Genomic DNA, 13,290 nt, shown 5'->3' on the forward strand with positions numbered 1-13,290 from the left:
TTCTATCTTCAGTCATGGTCCTAACCCTGGGGTTGGGTTTCCTGCCACCTGCCACAAGGCTGCACTGGTTGCCTAAGGTGGCTTTGCTTTCTCAAGCCACATCCTCTCAGAACTGAGATGTGTTATCCTTATTTTCAAATATATTTTCCTATTGTGTTGTTATTGTTACTACAATGCCTAAATTTGATATAACTATTTCTTTTTCAATTCATGATACTCCATTGACAAATTTGATGCCTATACAAGATGTATTTTCTCTTGGTATTTATGTCATCATATGAAATGTTTTCTTACTTGAATTACTTTAGTCATCATTTAAGAAATTATCAATCATTGAATACCTAGAATAACAAGATTATCTGAATAAAAAAAAATCTTACCTACATGGGTAATATTAATTTGATGAATTTTAAATGTTTGAGGTGGGGGGAATACATTTAAACTGAAGTGCTTATGTTTGTAGAAGTAAATGTAATTGTAAGAAAAGATATAAAGTGGAAACGATAAGACCATGCAGGTAATATAGCTTTTTAAATTGCCTGTCACCTTACACAACATTTTCTAAATAATTATTATTACCTTTACTAGTATTTTAATTGTGTCCACCCATAAGTGATTTAGGAAAAGAAAATTATAATTTAAACATAGTTATTGGTTCTGATTTGCTTTAACTAATTGTTTTAAAAGTAACTGTGTTGAAATTCAGATATTTCCCTGTCCCCTCTGCAATTTTTCACACACTGTGTATCTTGAATAGCTTTGAAAAATGTTGGAAATGGGGTAAATCTAGGATTGAATTCTGATATTCATTTTAACATTCCTTTCTTTTAGGTACTGCATGAAGTTATGTGGAAATGAAAGCGATTCACGAAACCCCTCCTCCAAGAGTGAATGAATGTCTTTCATAAATGGAGCTGGGCTTCTGGTTTTCCCAGGACACTGACATTGTGGCAGAGACACAGCGGCTCTTCCTGCTATTTTCAGTGATTCACAGAACATCTGAACAGTGATGCTGGCCTTGGATTTACAGATTTCCATCCTGATACCTTATTTACTTCTTTGGGGCAGAAAAGCTTGCACTAATTGCTCTCCATGGTGGCTAATCTTTTCAAGAGCCTGATTTTACCTTACATCCATAAGCTTTGCAAAGGAATGTTTGCAAAGAAATTGGGAAATACAACCAAAAAAAAAGAGAATCGTCAGCTGAAAAAGGATCAAGACATTCTTATTGCTGGCCAGACCAAACCCCCTAAATTTTCTAATACCTTGAAAAGCACTGTAAAGAAGATTGCAAAGTGTTCATCCGCTCGCAACTTATCCACTAAAGAAGACAAGGCTAACAAAGAATTTTCCCTCTCCCCAACGTTCAGTTACCGAGTAGCTATTGCCAATGGCCTCCAGAAAAATATTCATATAACCAGTGGTGAGAATGAGGATATCCTTCAGGAGTTATCTTCCATCGAGAGTTCCTACTCAGAATCACTCAGTGAACTAAGGAGCAGTACAGAAAACCAGGCACAGTCAACACACACGATGCCAGTTAGACGCAACAGGAAGAGTTCAAGCAGCCTGGCACCCTCAGAAGGGAGCTCCGATGGGGAACGCACTCTGCATAGCTTAAAACTAGGAGCTTTGCGCAAACTGAGGAAATGGAAAAAGAGTCAAGAGTGTGTCTCCTCAGATTCAGAGTTGAGCACAGTGAAGAAAACCTGGGGAATCAGAAGCAAATCTTTGGACAGAACTGCCCGAAACCCAAAGACCAGTGCCCTGGAGGCCGGATTCAGTTCCTCTGGCTGCATTAGCCAAACACAGGATGTCATGGAAATGATCTTTAAGGAACTTCAGGGAATAAGTCAGATTGAAACAGAACTTTCTGAACTCCGAGGGCATGTCAATGCCCTCAAGCATTCTATCGATGAGATCTCCAGCAGCGTGGAGGTTGTACAAAGTGAAATTGAGCAGCTCCGTACAGGGTTTGTCCAGTCTCGGAGGGAAACCAGAGACATCCATGATTATATTAAACATTTAGGTCACATGGGTAGCAAGGCAAGCCTGAGGTTCTTAAATGTGCCCGAAGAAAGATTTGAATACATTGGAAGTGTAGTGTACCAAATTCTCATAGATAAAATGGGTTTTTCAGATGCACCGAATGCTATTAAAGTTGAATTTGCTCAGAGGATAGGACACCAAAGGGATTGCCCCAATGCAAAGCCTCGACCCATCCTTGTGTATTTTGAAACCCCTCAGCAAAGGGATTCCGTCTTAAAAAAATCATATAAACTCAAAGGAACAGGCATCGGAATCTCGACAGATATTCTTACTCATGACATCAAAGAAAGAAAAGAGAGAGGGATACCATCCTCCCAGACATATGAGAGCATGGATATAAAGCTGTCTACTCCAGAGCCCAAAATCAAGAAGAACAGTTGGCAGTCACCTGATGACAGTGATGGAGAGCTGGAATCTGACCTCAATAGAAACAGTTATGCTGTGCTTTCCAAGTCAGAGTTTCCAACAAAAGGAAGTGCTTCCAAGTCAAGTTCAAAATCACACAATGCTAGAGCCAAGAATAAAACTTCTAGTAGCAGCAGAATTGCAAATAAATCAGAATATGATAAAATTTCCTTGTATTTGCCAGAATCGGATAACTTGGCAAAGCAAACCACAACCTATTATGCAGACGCAACACCTCTCTGGCACTCACAGAGTGATTTTTTCACCACTAAACTTAGTCGTTCTGAGTCAGACTTTTCCAGATTGTGTCAATCTTATTCGGAGGATTTTTCAGAAAATCAGTTTTTCACTAGAACTAATGGAAGCTCCCTCCTGTCGTCTTCAGACCGGGAACTTTGGCAGAGGAAACAGGACGGCACGCCTACCTTGTATGACAGCCCTCAGGATCAGTGTTTGAATGGGGCTTCTCAGGGTGTCCAAGTACAGAGTGAAGTTGAGAACGCAGAAACTGTGGACAGTGGAGTGAGTAATAGCATGGTGTGTGCATCTGGAGACCAAAGTCACTACAGTGATTCTCAGCTCTCTTTACATGAAGATCTTTCTCCATGGAAGGAATGGAATCAAGTAGAGCAAGGAGCTGATTTAGGTTTAGATTCATCCACCCAGGAAGTTTTTGACTATGACACAAACAGTCTATCTGATCAACAACTAGATGTTTACCATAAAGACCTAGAAGACTTGGGAAAGTGCCACAGTGTCCTTCACGATGACTCTGAGAGCTATGATTTAACCCAAGATGACAGCTCATCTCCATGCCCTGGGTTGGATAATGAACCACAAGGACAGTGGGTTGGCCAATATAATTCTTATCAGGAAGCTAATTCTAATGAGCTGTACCAAAACCAAAGCCAGTTGTCCATGATGTATCGAAGTCAAAGTGAATTGCAAAGTGATGATTCAGAGGATGCCCCACCCAAATCTTGGCATAGTCGATTAAGCATTGACCTTACTGATAAGGCTTTCAGCTTCCCAAAATTTGGATCCACACTACAGAGGGCTAAATCAGCCTTGGAAGTGGTATGGAACAAAAGCACACAGAGTCTCAGTGGGTATGAGGACAGCGGCTCTTCCTTAATTGGGAGATTTCGAACATTATCCCAGTCAACTGCAAATGAGTCAAGTACCACGCTTGACTCTGATGTCTACACAGAGCCTTATTACTACAAAGCAGAGCGTGAGGAGGACCATAGTGAACCAGCGGCTGATAATGAAACAGATTATGTTGAGGTGATGGAACAAGTCCTTGCTAAGCTAGAAAACAGGACTAGTATTACTGAATCAGATGAACAAATTCAGGAATATGATCACCCTTCATATGAAACACCTTATGAAACCCCACAAGATGAGGGTTACGATGGGCAGGAAGATGATGTGGCTAGTGAAGGGGGATTGGAACCCTTAAAGGAAACATCAGCTGAAATGAAAATAAAAGGAGATGAAAACCAAAACATCCCTGAAAAGCCCCTGGAAATCATAAAGCCAAAGAAGATTCGTCCCTCCTTCAAAGAAGCAGCTTGGAAAGCCTATAAGAAGCAAATGGCAGAATTGGAAGAGAAGATCCTGGCTGGAGGTATTTATGTTTAAATGCTACATTATGAGCTCATTGTGTTTTACCATTGGGTGGTGTTCTTTAGAGCATGTTCTATGTTTACTCTTGGGGGAAGGAATTTACTTTCAAGGAATTTGCATGTTTATTCTGAGAAGGATTTTATTTTACTCAACTCCCCCAACAAGTTGGGCTTGATGATTTAAAATCAAAGTGTTTTCAAATAGGTCATAAGCCCTATACTCTGTGGCTCAACATTTCTGTGCTAGGATTAAGCAAAAACCCCATTTCATATTCCCAACTTTATTGCATCAGTTATCAAAGGAAGGATGAGTGAAATCAAAGAGCAGCCTGGGGTCTACTTTTTGGTCCTGTTAGGTTTTACAGGGATTGGGAGAAAGATAAAATTAATCTTAAAGAATTAGGAAGGATGGACTCCCAGATTTCCCACTCCTTTTCCCATCAAATCTATACTTTGGAGCCTGCCAGTAGGAAGAGCTAGTTCTGCACAGCCAACCCCAGCCCATACCATGGAGGACCACAACCTCCCTCACTACCTACCGATGCAGCGGAGGGAGGGTGCTAGAGCCAAAACCCTCAGGCTGTACCTGAGCGGTCACAAGTCACTCTTTTGGAGGATAAAGGAGATAGAGTTGAGTAGCTTCCTCCTAAAGAGTGGAGTAGAAGTCTCTTGCCCATTATGGAAATGAAAGCAGTACCTTACCTAATAGTTTTACTTGACCTCCTGGGGGAACAATTTTGGATCGTATACTTTGGAAAAGTAGCTGCATGTAAATAAAATTTTTTTGACTTTTTATTTATCAACAAAACTTCATCTGCACTTACCTCAGTCCCTTACCATTTATGTTATTTGCATGCTTATCTCTTTATATCTTTGGGATAGTTTGATATAATCTCAGTTTTAATGAATTACATATTGTTAATGGTTTCCTTGATTATGGCATTGTCATCTTTAAAATACTGACTGTACATAATACTCCATAAAGGTATATATTTATATGATCAAGTGTTAATTGCTATTATGAAATAATATAATAATTTCTTCAGCTGGTAGCTGATTATGGCTTCTTTTTCTTAAGCAAAATTGTGATCAGATACTACTCCAAACTGGCCATTTTCTGGTTGACATGGGTGGATCATTGAATAATCAGATACCTTTATGGTTAAACTGTTTCAGGCCCTAAAACAAGTGAAATAACTATAAGGGTTCTCTGCTCTAAAATTCTGTCCATATAAAACAACATATCTTATGGAATTTGTTTAAAGAACAATATAAGTCAAGGGCATCTTGGGTACATTAGCTGTGTTTTTTGGTTGTTATTTTTTTCAGGGAAAAGTTCTCAACTATCTTTAAAATTGATTTGAAAAGGCCAAGTAGTCAAAATTTTTATGTAAATGTAATTCGTATTGGAATAATGTCTATCTTATTTCAGAGTGACTTTTAATATTAGATATTCTTATTACTGAAACTCAGTTCATTGTTTCTTGAAATACAGGTCAGCTTTTTGACAGTGTATTTTACTTACTATGGATTCAGAGAGGTCTACTTTAAAGGCATATTAAGAATAAGCAGTGTGTGTGTATATGTTTGTGTATCTGTTTGTTGTGATGCAACACATGAATGTTTTAATGCTAACTGGTTAAGGTATCTGAAATGTTAGGCAATATTATAAATACAATGAAACTATACATTTCAGAAAAAAGTGGATCTTCATTAACTTAAAAAATATCCCAAATTAGCAAACTTCTGCAAGGTAGATTGTTACTGATAATGACCATTTACATAGCTAACAATCCTAGTCATTCAATGGCATTTATCCTCAGAAGACATAAATACACTTGGTTATCCACACACCACCTACTTCAGAATCCTAAGAAGGTAAAACAATCGGTATCACATACCTGACACACCAGGCCTGACAACAGAGGACTCAGACCCCTCTAAGTCTTGGAGCTTGGCTTGTTATCCTATGAGCCAGCTTTGAATGGAATCTGTTGGATATCATTTATCCTAAAGGAAATCATACACCCGTCTTTAAGATGCTCTCTGGTTGCTTGAAAGGCGCCAGATTGACTACGCAGGAGGTTGCGGTAGCCTAGATTTTAAAGGCCATCTCTTCTCCCTTTGGCAGCAGTCAGGCAGTTGTCCCCCTCCTGTGCTGCCAATATGCTTCATGAGGAAGGGCAGCCAAAGAAGGGCATTTTTCAGGCCCCTTCCCGGCTCAGAGCATCCCAATGAGTTGCCGGTCGTCGTGATGGGTTTCATGTCCATAGCCATCTGCTTTACTGGGCGTTGGGTAGATGCCAACAGATTTTTCTCTCCATGACCACTCAGTCACCATTAGGTAGCAGTGCTGCCTTTTCTCCATTACTAACCTGGCAAGATTGGACCTTAGAGCTCTTGCTGTAAACGATGTGGAATGCGGTTCTCCTGTCATTGCTTGATGGAAATGTTAGCTTGAGGGGGCTATGTTATAGTTTGGTGAGAATAGGACTGAGTTGACGCCCTGCATTCAATTTGTGCTTTTCCTGGAATTTCTTTTCTGTTCTTTCCGGAGGGGAAGGGCCGAAAAAGGACCATTCCAGGGCGCGGCGCTGGGCTTGCCACATTTGGGAGCGCCGCCTGAAGTTGGGCGCACAGCCTCCCGACGCCCTGCCGTTGGGCTGGTGGAGGCCGCAGCACTGCTAGGGTTGTATCAGTCCTCCTGTTTGCACTATTTCTTTTTGCGACCATGGCCCCGCCTTAAGTATTTCTAATTAAGAAACAAAACCTCAGGAAACCGAAACTTAACCAGCCGCTCTCGCTTCTGTAATTACGCCTGCTGACCCCCCCCCTCCCCGCAACCGTCCAACCGATCAGACGGCGACTAGTGTCTCTGTTTAAAAGTCAACCAATCGGCGACTAGTGTCTTTGTTTAAAAGTCAACCAATCGGCGACTAGTGTCTCTGTTTAAAAGTCAACCAATCGGCGACTAGTGTCTTTGTTTAAAAGTCAACCAATCGGCGACTAGTGTCTCTGTTTGAAAGTCAACCAATCGGCGACTAGTGTCTCTGTTTAAAAGTCAACCAATCGGCGACTATGTTTGTACCGGTCTATAAAAGAGCTGTACTGAACTCCGCCAGGACCTCTTAGCGTCACCGGCAACGAGTGCGCGGAGGTCCAGGTTCGAACCTGCAATAAATGACCCTTGCCGTTTGGCTTTGACTCTCGACTCTGGTGGTCTTGTGGAGGGGCCTCGCGACCTTGGGCATTTCAAGCTCATAAATTCGAATCATTTATTTCAACTTTTGTCTTCAGGGTCCTGGTAAAGAGGGATTTTTAAAAAAAATATCATTCCTTATTTTTTATTAATTAATTAATTAATTTTTGCTGTGTTGGGTCTTCGTTTCTGTGCGAGTTCTTTCTCTAGTTGTGGCAAGCAGGGGCCACTCTTCATCGCGGTGCGTGGGCCTCTCACTATCGCGGCCTTTCTTGTTGAGGAGCACAGGCTCCAGACGCGCAGGCTCAGTAGTTGTGGCTCACGGGCCTAGCTGCTCCGCGGCATGTGGGATCCTCCCAGACCAGGGCTCAAACCCGTGTCCCCTGCATTGGCAGGCAGACTCTCAACCACTGCGCCACCAGGGAAGCCCCAAGAGGGATTTTTTTAAAGACCCCAGTGTACATGGATGTTTGGTACCAGTGTTTCTGAGAATCTTCACCTTGAACAGCAGGCCAGTGGGGAAAGAGATTTTAGACTGTGTGTAGCCAGAACCCCCATGAGGCCATATTCTTTTGTTGCTGGAGCCTGCTTGTGTAGCTGGCCTGAAACCCACACCATGGTGATGAACATCTGATCCCCTACCTCTAGCCCTTCACCACCCATCAACTGGAATTAATTATTATCTCCTCAGAATTCCCCTGTATCTATCTCTTATGGCTCTGGCTTCCACCTTATATAATGACAATTTATGTGCATTCCTCATGTTCTCTTCTAAACTGCAATCTGAAGGCCAGAGGTCTTGTCTTTTCATCCCTTCATTTGCACTGTGCCTAGACCAGTGCTTTATACAGAGATGGCACTGAATTAATACCTTGGATGAATGCCTGAATCAAGGGAAGCAGGATACTAAACAAAAAGCACAAGCTTTGAAGTCAAACCCAAATCCAAATCCAAACTGTGACCTTTAATTGCTAAGACTATGACTTTATCTCCTGTCAGTTCAGAAGTATGATTAGAGATAAAAACTTACTATTGAGCACTACTATATCCCAGGCACATTCCAGGCAGTTTATCTGCTTTTTATCCCTTTGCTCCCTACAGCATCACTATGAATTTGATTCCATTATTATCTCATTTTACAGGTGAGGAAACTGAGATGCTGAAAACTTCCATAACTTGTTCAGTGTCATACAGTTAGTAAGGGGGTGAATCCAGAATTGAATAGATGGCTAATTTGTTTATTTAGAGCAGCTATATGCTTACTCACCTCAAAGATTGTTTTGTTCATGTTTGAAGGTGGAGAAACATGATGAAAATGGAGGTGGCATTAGCCGTGAGCCTTATTCCAGCTAAAGGATTTTCATGAGAAAACAGGACTAATAGGAAAGGCACTAGGGTTTTGTTATGAAATAGTTCATTCCCAGTTTTTCTACTTCAAATCCATGGTTCATCTTCTAAATCAAGGCTTGTAGAGCCCAATAAATAGTGTACAACAACTGCTTGAAGGATGATGTTCTGAAGTCTGAGTACATTTTACCTGACTCTAAAGTCAGTTTGCAAATTTTTCTAGCAGAGAACAAAAATTTTGTTTTGTTTTGAAATGCCATTTCCAGGCTGTCTGTAGGTTCTGAAGGAGGCTGCTCCTAGACAGATTATAAAGTCCATGAGTGAATTTCTCTTTCTGTTGCTACTGTCATGCCAGAGCCTGCCCCAGTATCTGGCAAATTTATCTAGTCCACACATATTTATTTATCTCATCTAGTCTAAATGCCAGACTCCTTTCTAAGTTGCTTGGCTATCTAGTTCCATACAAAGTGGAGAACTCTTAGAATTCAAATAAACTTTAGTTTTCTTTCTTTCCATCCAAAAGACAATTTTACTAGATATATTTTAATATAGTGCAATAGGGAAAATGTGATGGAGAGTGCAAGCAGGACTTTTCACTCCTTTGGCTCCGTTAATCACATCTTTCTTTCTATGAGGGTGTAACTTATACATCTCTAGAAACTTAGTTGAATTTACTTAAATTCCAGGTTTAATGTTGAAGAATAAATAGTTCAACTAAGTTTTGGAGGTTTGTTGGCCCAAGTTTGTCTATCACGAGGTGCTTCGTAAATGTTTGATTGCCTCTGGGCCTCCCCTGCGGAGAGTCTAGGTCGGGAGCGATGGGGTCTGCCTTTTTAACATGCTGCCTGACGCAGGTGAGCATCATAGCACAATTTAAGAGTGCTGCTAAGCACTGTGCAGCAAATGTTATACCTTCCCATGTAGTGTCGTTTCATCTCTTCTTTTCAAATTAGAAGAGATAGAATCAGTCTAAGAAAACGTGGGAATAATTTTCTTAAAATGAAGAATGATTTTCTAATTCTCCAGAGCAGTAGGTTATTACACTTATGAAAAGGTTTTGGTAATTTATACACATTAAAATATAGAGAACAATATACGTATTCCTTGAAATTGAAACATCCTTCTTCAAGGCAAGTATAGCAGTACTGGTAATAGCAGAAGGCAACCCATTTGTAAAATGTTCTATTAAAACGCTGTGCATAGCAATACACTTTTGGTTTAGTATTGTTTGCTTCTAAATACTCTAGAATTACCTGTGATATAAAGTGATTGTCTTGGTTTTTGAAATAGATTATGATCTAGAAAGGAAACCTGTGAAGAGTGAAGTGGCCAAGGGCCCTTACAGGCATTAGACACAGCTGGCATCTCTACTTCTTGCTAGACAGAAAGCCCAAAATACCCAAGGGAGTAATTCTTCTAGGAGACAGGACTGGGACTCAGAATACAAATGTGTTTATAAATCAGTTGTGTGGGGAGAGAGGTCATAGTGGTATGTTCCAAGAGGACCCAGAGGTCTTAAGAGTATATGCTAGAGTAAGATGGAGCTAAGAGATAGGGACAGAACCAACATATATTTAACACCTTCCTATCCTATTCACCTCTAGAAATTTTAAGTACATATTTAATCCTTGTTGGGTAGTATTAGCCCCACTTTGTAAATGAGAGGACTGAGTCTTAATGAGGCAAAAGCAGGTCAAAGTCTACACAGCTAATAAGAGTATTGATGGAAATTGATGTACGTATGATAGAATTCAGCATCTGATGCTCTTTCCATGACATCCCATTGCAGGTATGGGCAAGTCTTGTCATGAAAGGATGTAGCTTATATATATATATATATATATATATATATATATTTTTTTTTTTTTTTTGCGGTACGCGGGCCTCTCACTGCTGTGGCCTCTCCCGTTGTGGAGCACAGGCTCCAGACGCGCAGGCTCAGCGGCCATGGCTCACGGGCCCAGCCGCTCCGTGGCATGTGGGATCTTCCTGGACTGGGGCACGAACCCGTCCCCTGCATCGGCAGGCGGACTCTCAACCACTGCGCCACCAGAGGAGCCCAAGTTGTGCTTTTCAGGTCAGCCAGTTTTGTGTTAGCTTCTGGAGTATTGATCTCTGTTAACATAAAGTGAGTGATAGTCGTTTGGGATGATATATTATCACATTTTTAAGAAGTTTACAGAATCTGGAAGGGTGACACTTGTCACATTAAAAGACTTTATTAAGAGTGAGGAAGTGCCGATAATAGTAGTTTTTGAGAAATGAAAGCATTTTACAGGAGGTAGGGAAGAAATTCACAAGGATACACGAAAGCCGGCTATTAACAGGAATAATGAAAATGCAGCGTTCAAAGATTTTGTTTACTATAATTATTAATGGCTCCTAGCTATATACCTGGAACACTTGTCTTTGTAGGGAAGCTAAAAACACATTTTTCAAGGGAAATATTAACTGACGATGAAAGATGGTGATTTCCAGATTGTAATAAGAGTATCACTTCAAAGCCTGCAGTGCGATTTCCAAATTCCAGAGATTCAAGAAAAGGTATTACGTCAAAATCTCAGATGGATAGGTTTATGTTTGTTTGTTTTGGCTAATGTCATTGTTCATACACTTTCTGCAGGTTCAAATAGATATGTTCTATAGAAATTGTGAATCATGTGAGAATTTTCTATGTGGTGTGGAATAAAATAAAGAAACTCTCTAGTCTGGTGTAAGACACAGCAAAGTATAGCCTAATCAATTGTTATTGATTAGATTAGAATTGGAGGAGCTGGGACCTGAAATAGATACACCCACGGGGGTGATTCAGACTCTGAGATAAATCCAAGGAGGAAGTGAGGAGAGAAAGTTCAGTGCAGCAGAAGAAAATCTGCTGCTTGGGAAGTATACCTCAGGCTACAGATGGCTACCGAGACATCGAGAGTCTAACTGTGCTTATCAGTTGGGGAGGTACAGAACAGCCAGAAACAAAGAGAACTGGGGACATGAGGTGGGCAACAATTTTCTCCAGGAAGTCTTGTTTTTTATTGGACCTTTGTTACCTGGTTAGGGACCAGGAAAGGATCTGAACATCCCAGAATGGGAATTATTAAGAGGAAAGCAGGGCTTCCCTGGTGGCGCAGTGGTTGAGAGTCCGCCTGCCAATGCAGGCGACGCGGGTTCGTGCCCCGGTCCGGGAGGATCCCACATGCCGCGGAGCGGCTGGGCCCGTGAGCCATGGCCGCTGAGCCTGTGAGTCCGGAGCCTGTGCTCCGCAATGGGAGAGGCCACAGCAGGGAGAGGCCCGCGTACCGCAAAAAAAAAAAAAAAAAGAGGAAAGCAAATCCCAGCGGGATTGATATACGAAATACGTCGTCCAGAGAGCGACCTAACGACCTAGTTGCCTGAACTTAGGTCCATGGTCAGGAATGAGTCTCTAATATAGGTTAAAAAAAAAAAAAAAAAAGTTTGATTGTTCCACTGGCATCCAAGGACTGAGCCCAATTTGCAGGCAGAATGACTTGATGCTGAGCCTCAGATTGCCGGGATACCCTGACCGCAAACAGAACTGTTCCGCATGATAAGGTATTAGCTTAGGTTGCCTCCATAGACTACAAGACCAGAAGGAACTAAATGCATTAATGGACTTCTTCACCCTGGTTTATTCCAACCTATGGTGTGCATTCTCTTCTTCTTCATTTTAAAAGGAAAGAATGTTACGGAATCTTGTCAACCACCTCTTTCATCAAACTTGGTTCCTGCTGGGTCTCTGCTACTTCCAAAAATAAAAGAAACCCTTAGAGGATAAAAATGACTAACATTCAGCAGATTCCAGCGACTGTGATATGACTCTGTAGGCAGTCCCCAAAGATCCCAAAGATACTTTGAGCAATGTCACTGTATTTAGAATAAATGTATCTCTCTCTACTCCCCCCAATCATCTTCACTGCCCCCAACTTATCCCTTACTTCTTCTCCGGTTCAACCATGATTACTACTTTAAAAAGGATAGTACTCGTTTCAAAGTATGAAACTTGATGTGTGTGTGGCTATTTTTAAATGTAGCCCTGGCACACACAAACACACACATTAATTTTCTTAGGAACCCCATAAGGTAGGTAGCTTAATAACAGGTGACACTTATTGAGTGCTTTGTTATGTGCCAGACACTATTCTAAATATTTTATACTATATTAAGTTATATAATCCTCACAATAATCCTATGAGCTAGGTACTATTATCATCTCCATTTTATAGATGAGAAACAGAGACACTGTAATTCTTCTAAGAGGAGAAAAAAAAAAAAACCTAAGTAACAGAACCAGGATTTAGAATTAGGCATTTATTTTCCAGATTCTGTGTGCTTACTCGCTGCTGCCTGGTTTGGGATTTTAGAAATTAAGCATTGCTATTCAGCTTTATAAGATGGAAACCTGAGGTGGCAAAACGTTGATTTACCTGACAGCACGGATTTCTAAGCAGAGCTACAGTTACAAGCTGTTCTCCCAAATCATAAGCCAGTACTCGAGCTATCAGACCAGTCTTCCATTTTACGTGATATTATTACAGGCAACGTGATTATCCAGGTACCATTTCTGTGAAATTTGTGATAAAAGAAATTGTTGGCTGCATGTAATAGTGGCAACAAGAAATGACAGACTGAATATGATATTATTTCCCA

At 40.9% G+C, this 13,290-nt stretch overlaps 1 protein-coding gene across 1 annotated transcript in view; it reads left to right on the plus strand.

Annotated features, from left to right (window-relative positions):
• Window positions 1-1,092: 1,092 nt before the first annotated feature.
• Window positions 1,093-13,290, plus strand: part of UNC13C (unc-13 homolog C) — a gene marked incomplete at both ends in the record, with an annotated part of 576,078 nt that continues 563,880 nt past the window's right edge. The window contains one exon of the mRNA XM_082648355.1: window positions 1,093-4,084. Within this exon, the coding sequence (XP_082504481.1) occupies window positions 1,093-4,084 (2,992 nt within the window). The remainder of the gene's footprint in view (window positions 4,085-13,290) is intronic.

The sequence above is a fragment of the Grampus griseus genome (assembly GCF_964374135.1).
Source record: "Grampus griseus genome assembly, chromosome: 2".
Lineage (NCBI taxonomy): Eukaryota > Metazoa > Chordata > Mammalia > Artiodactyla > Delphinidae > Grampus > Grampus griseus.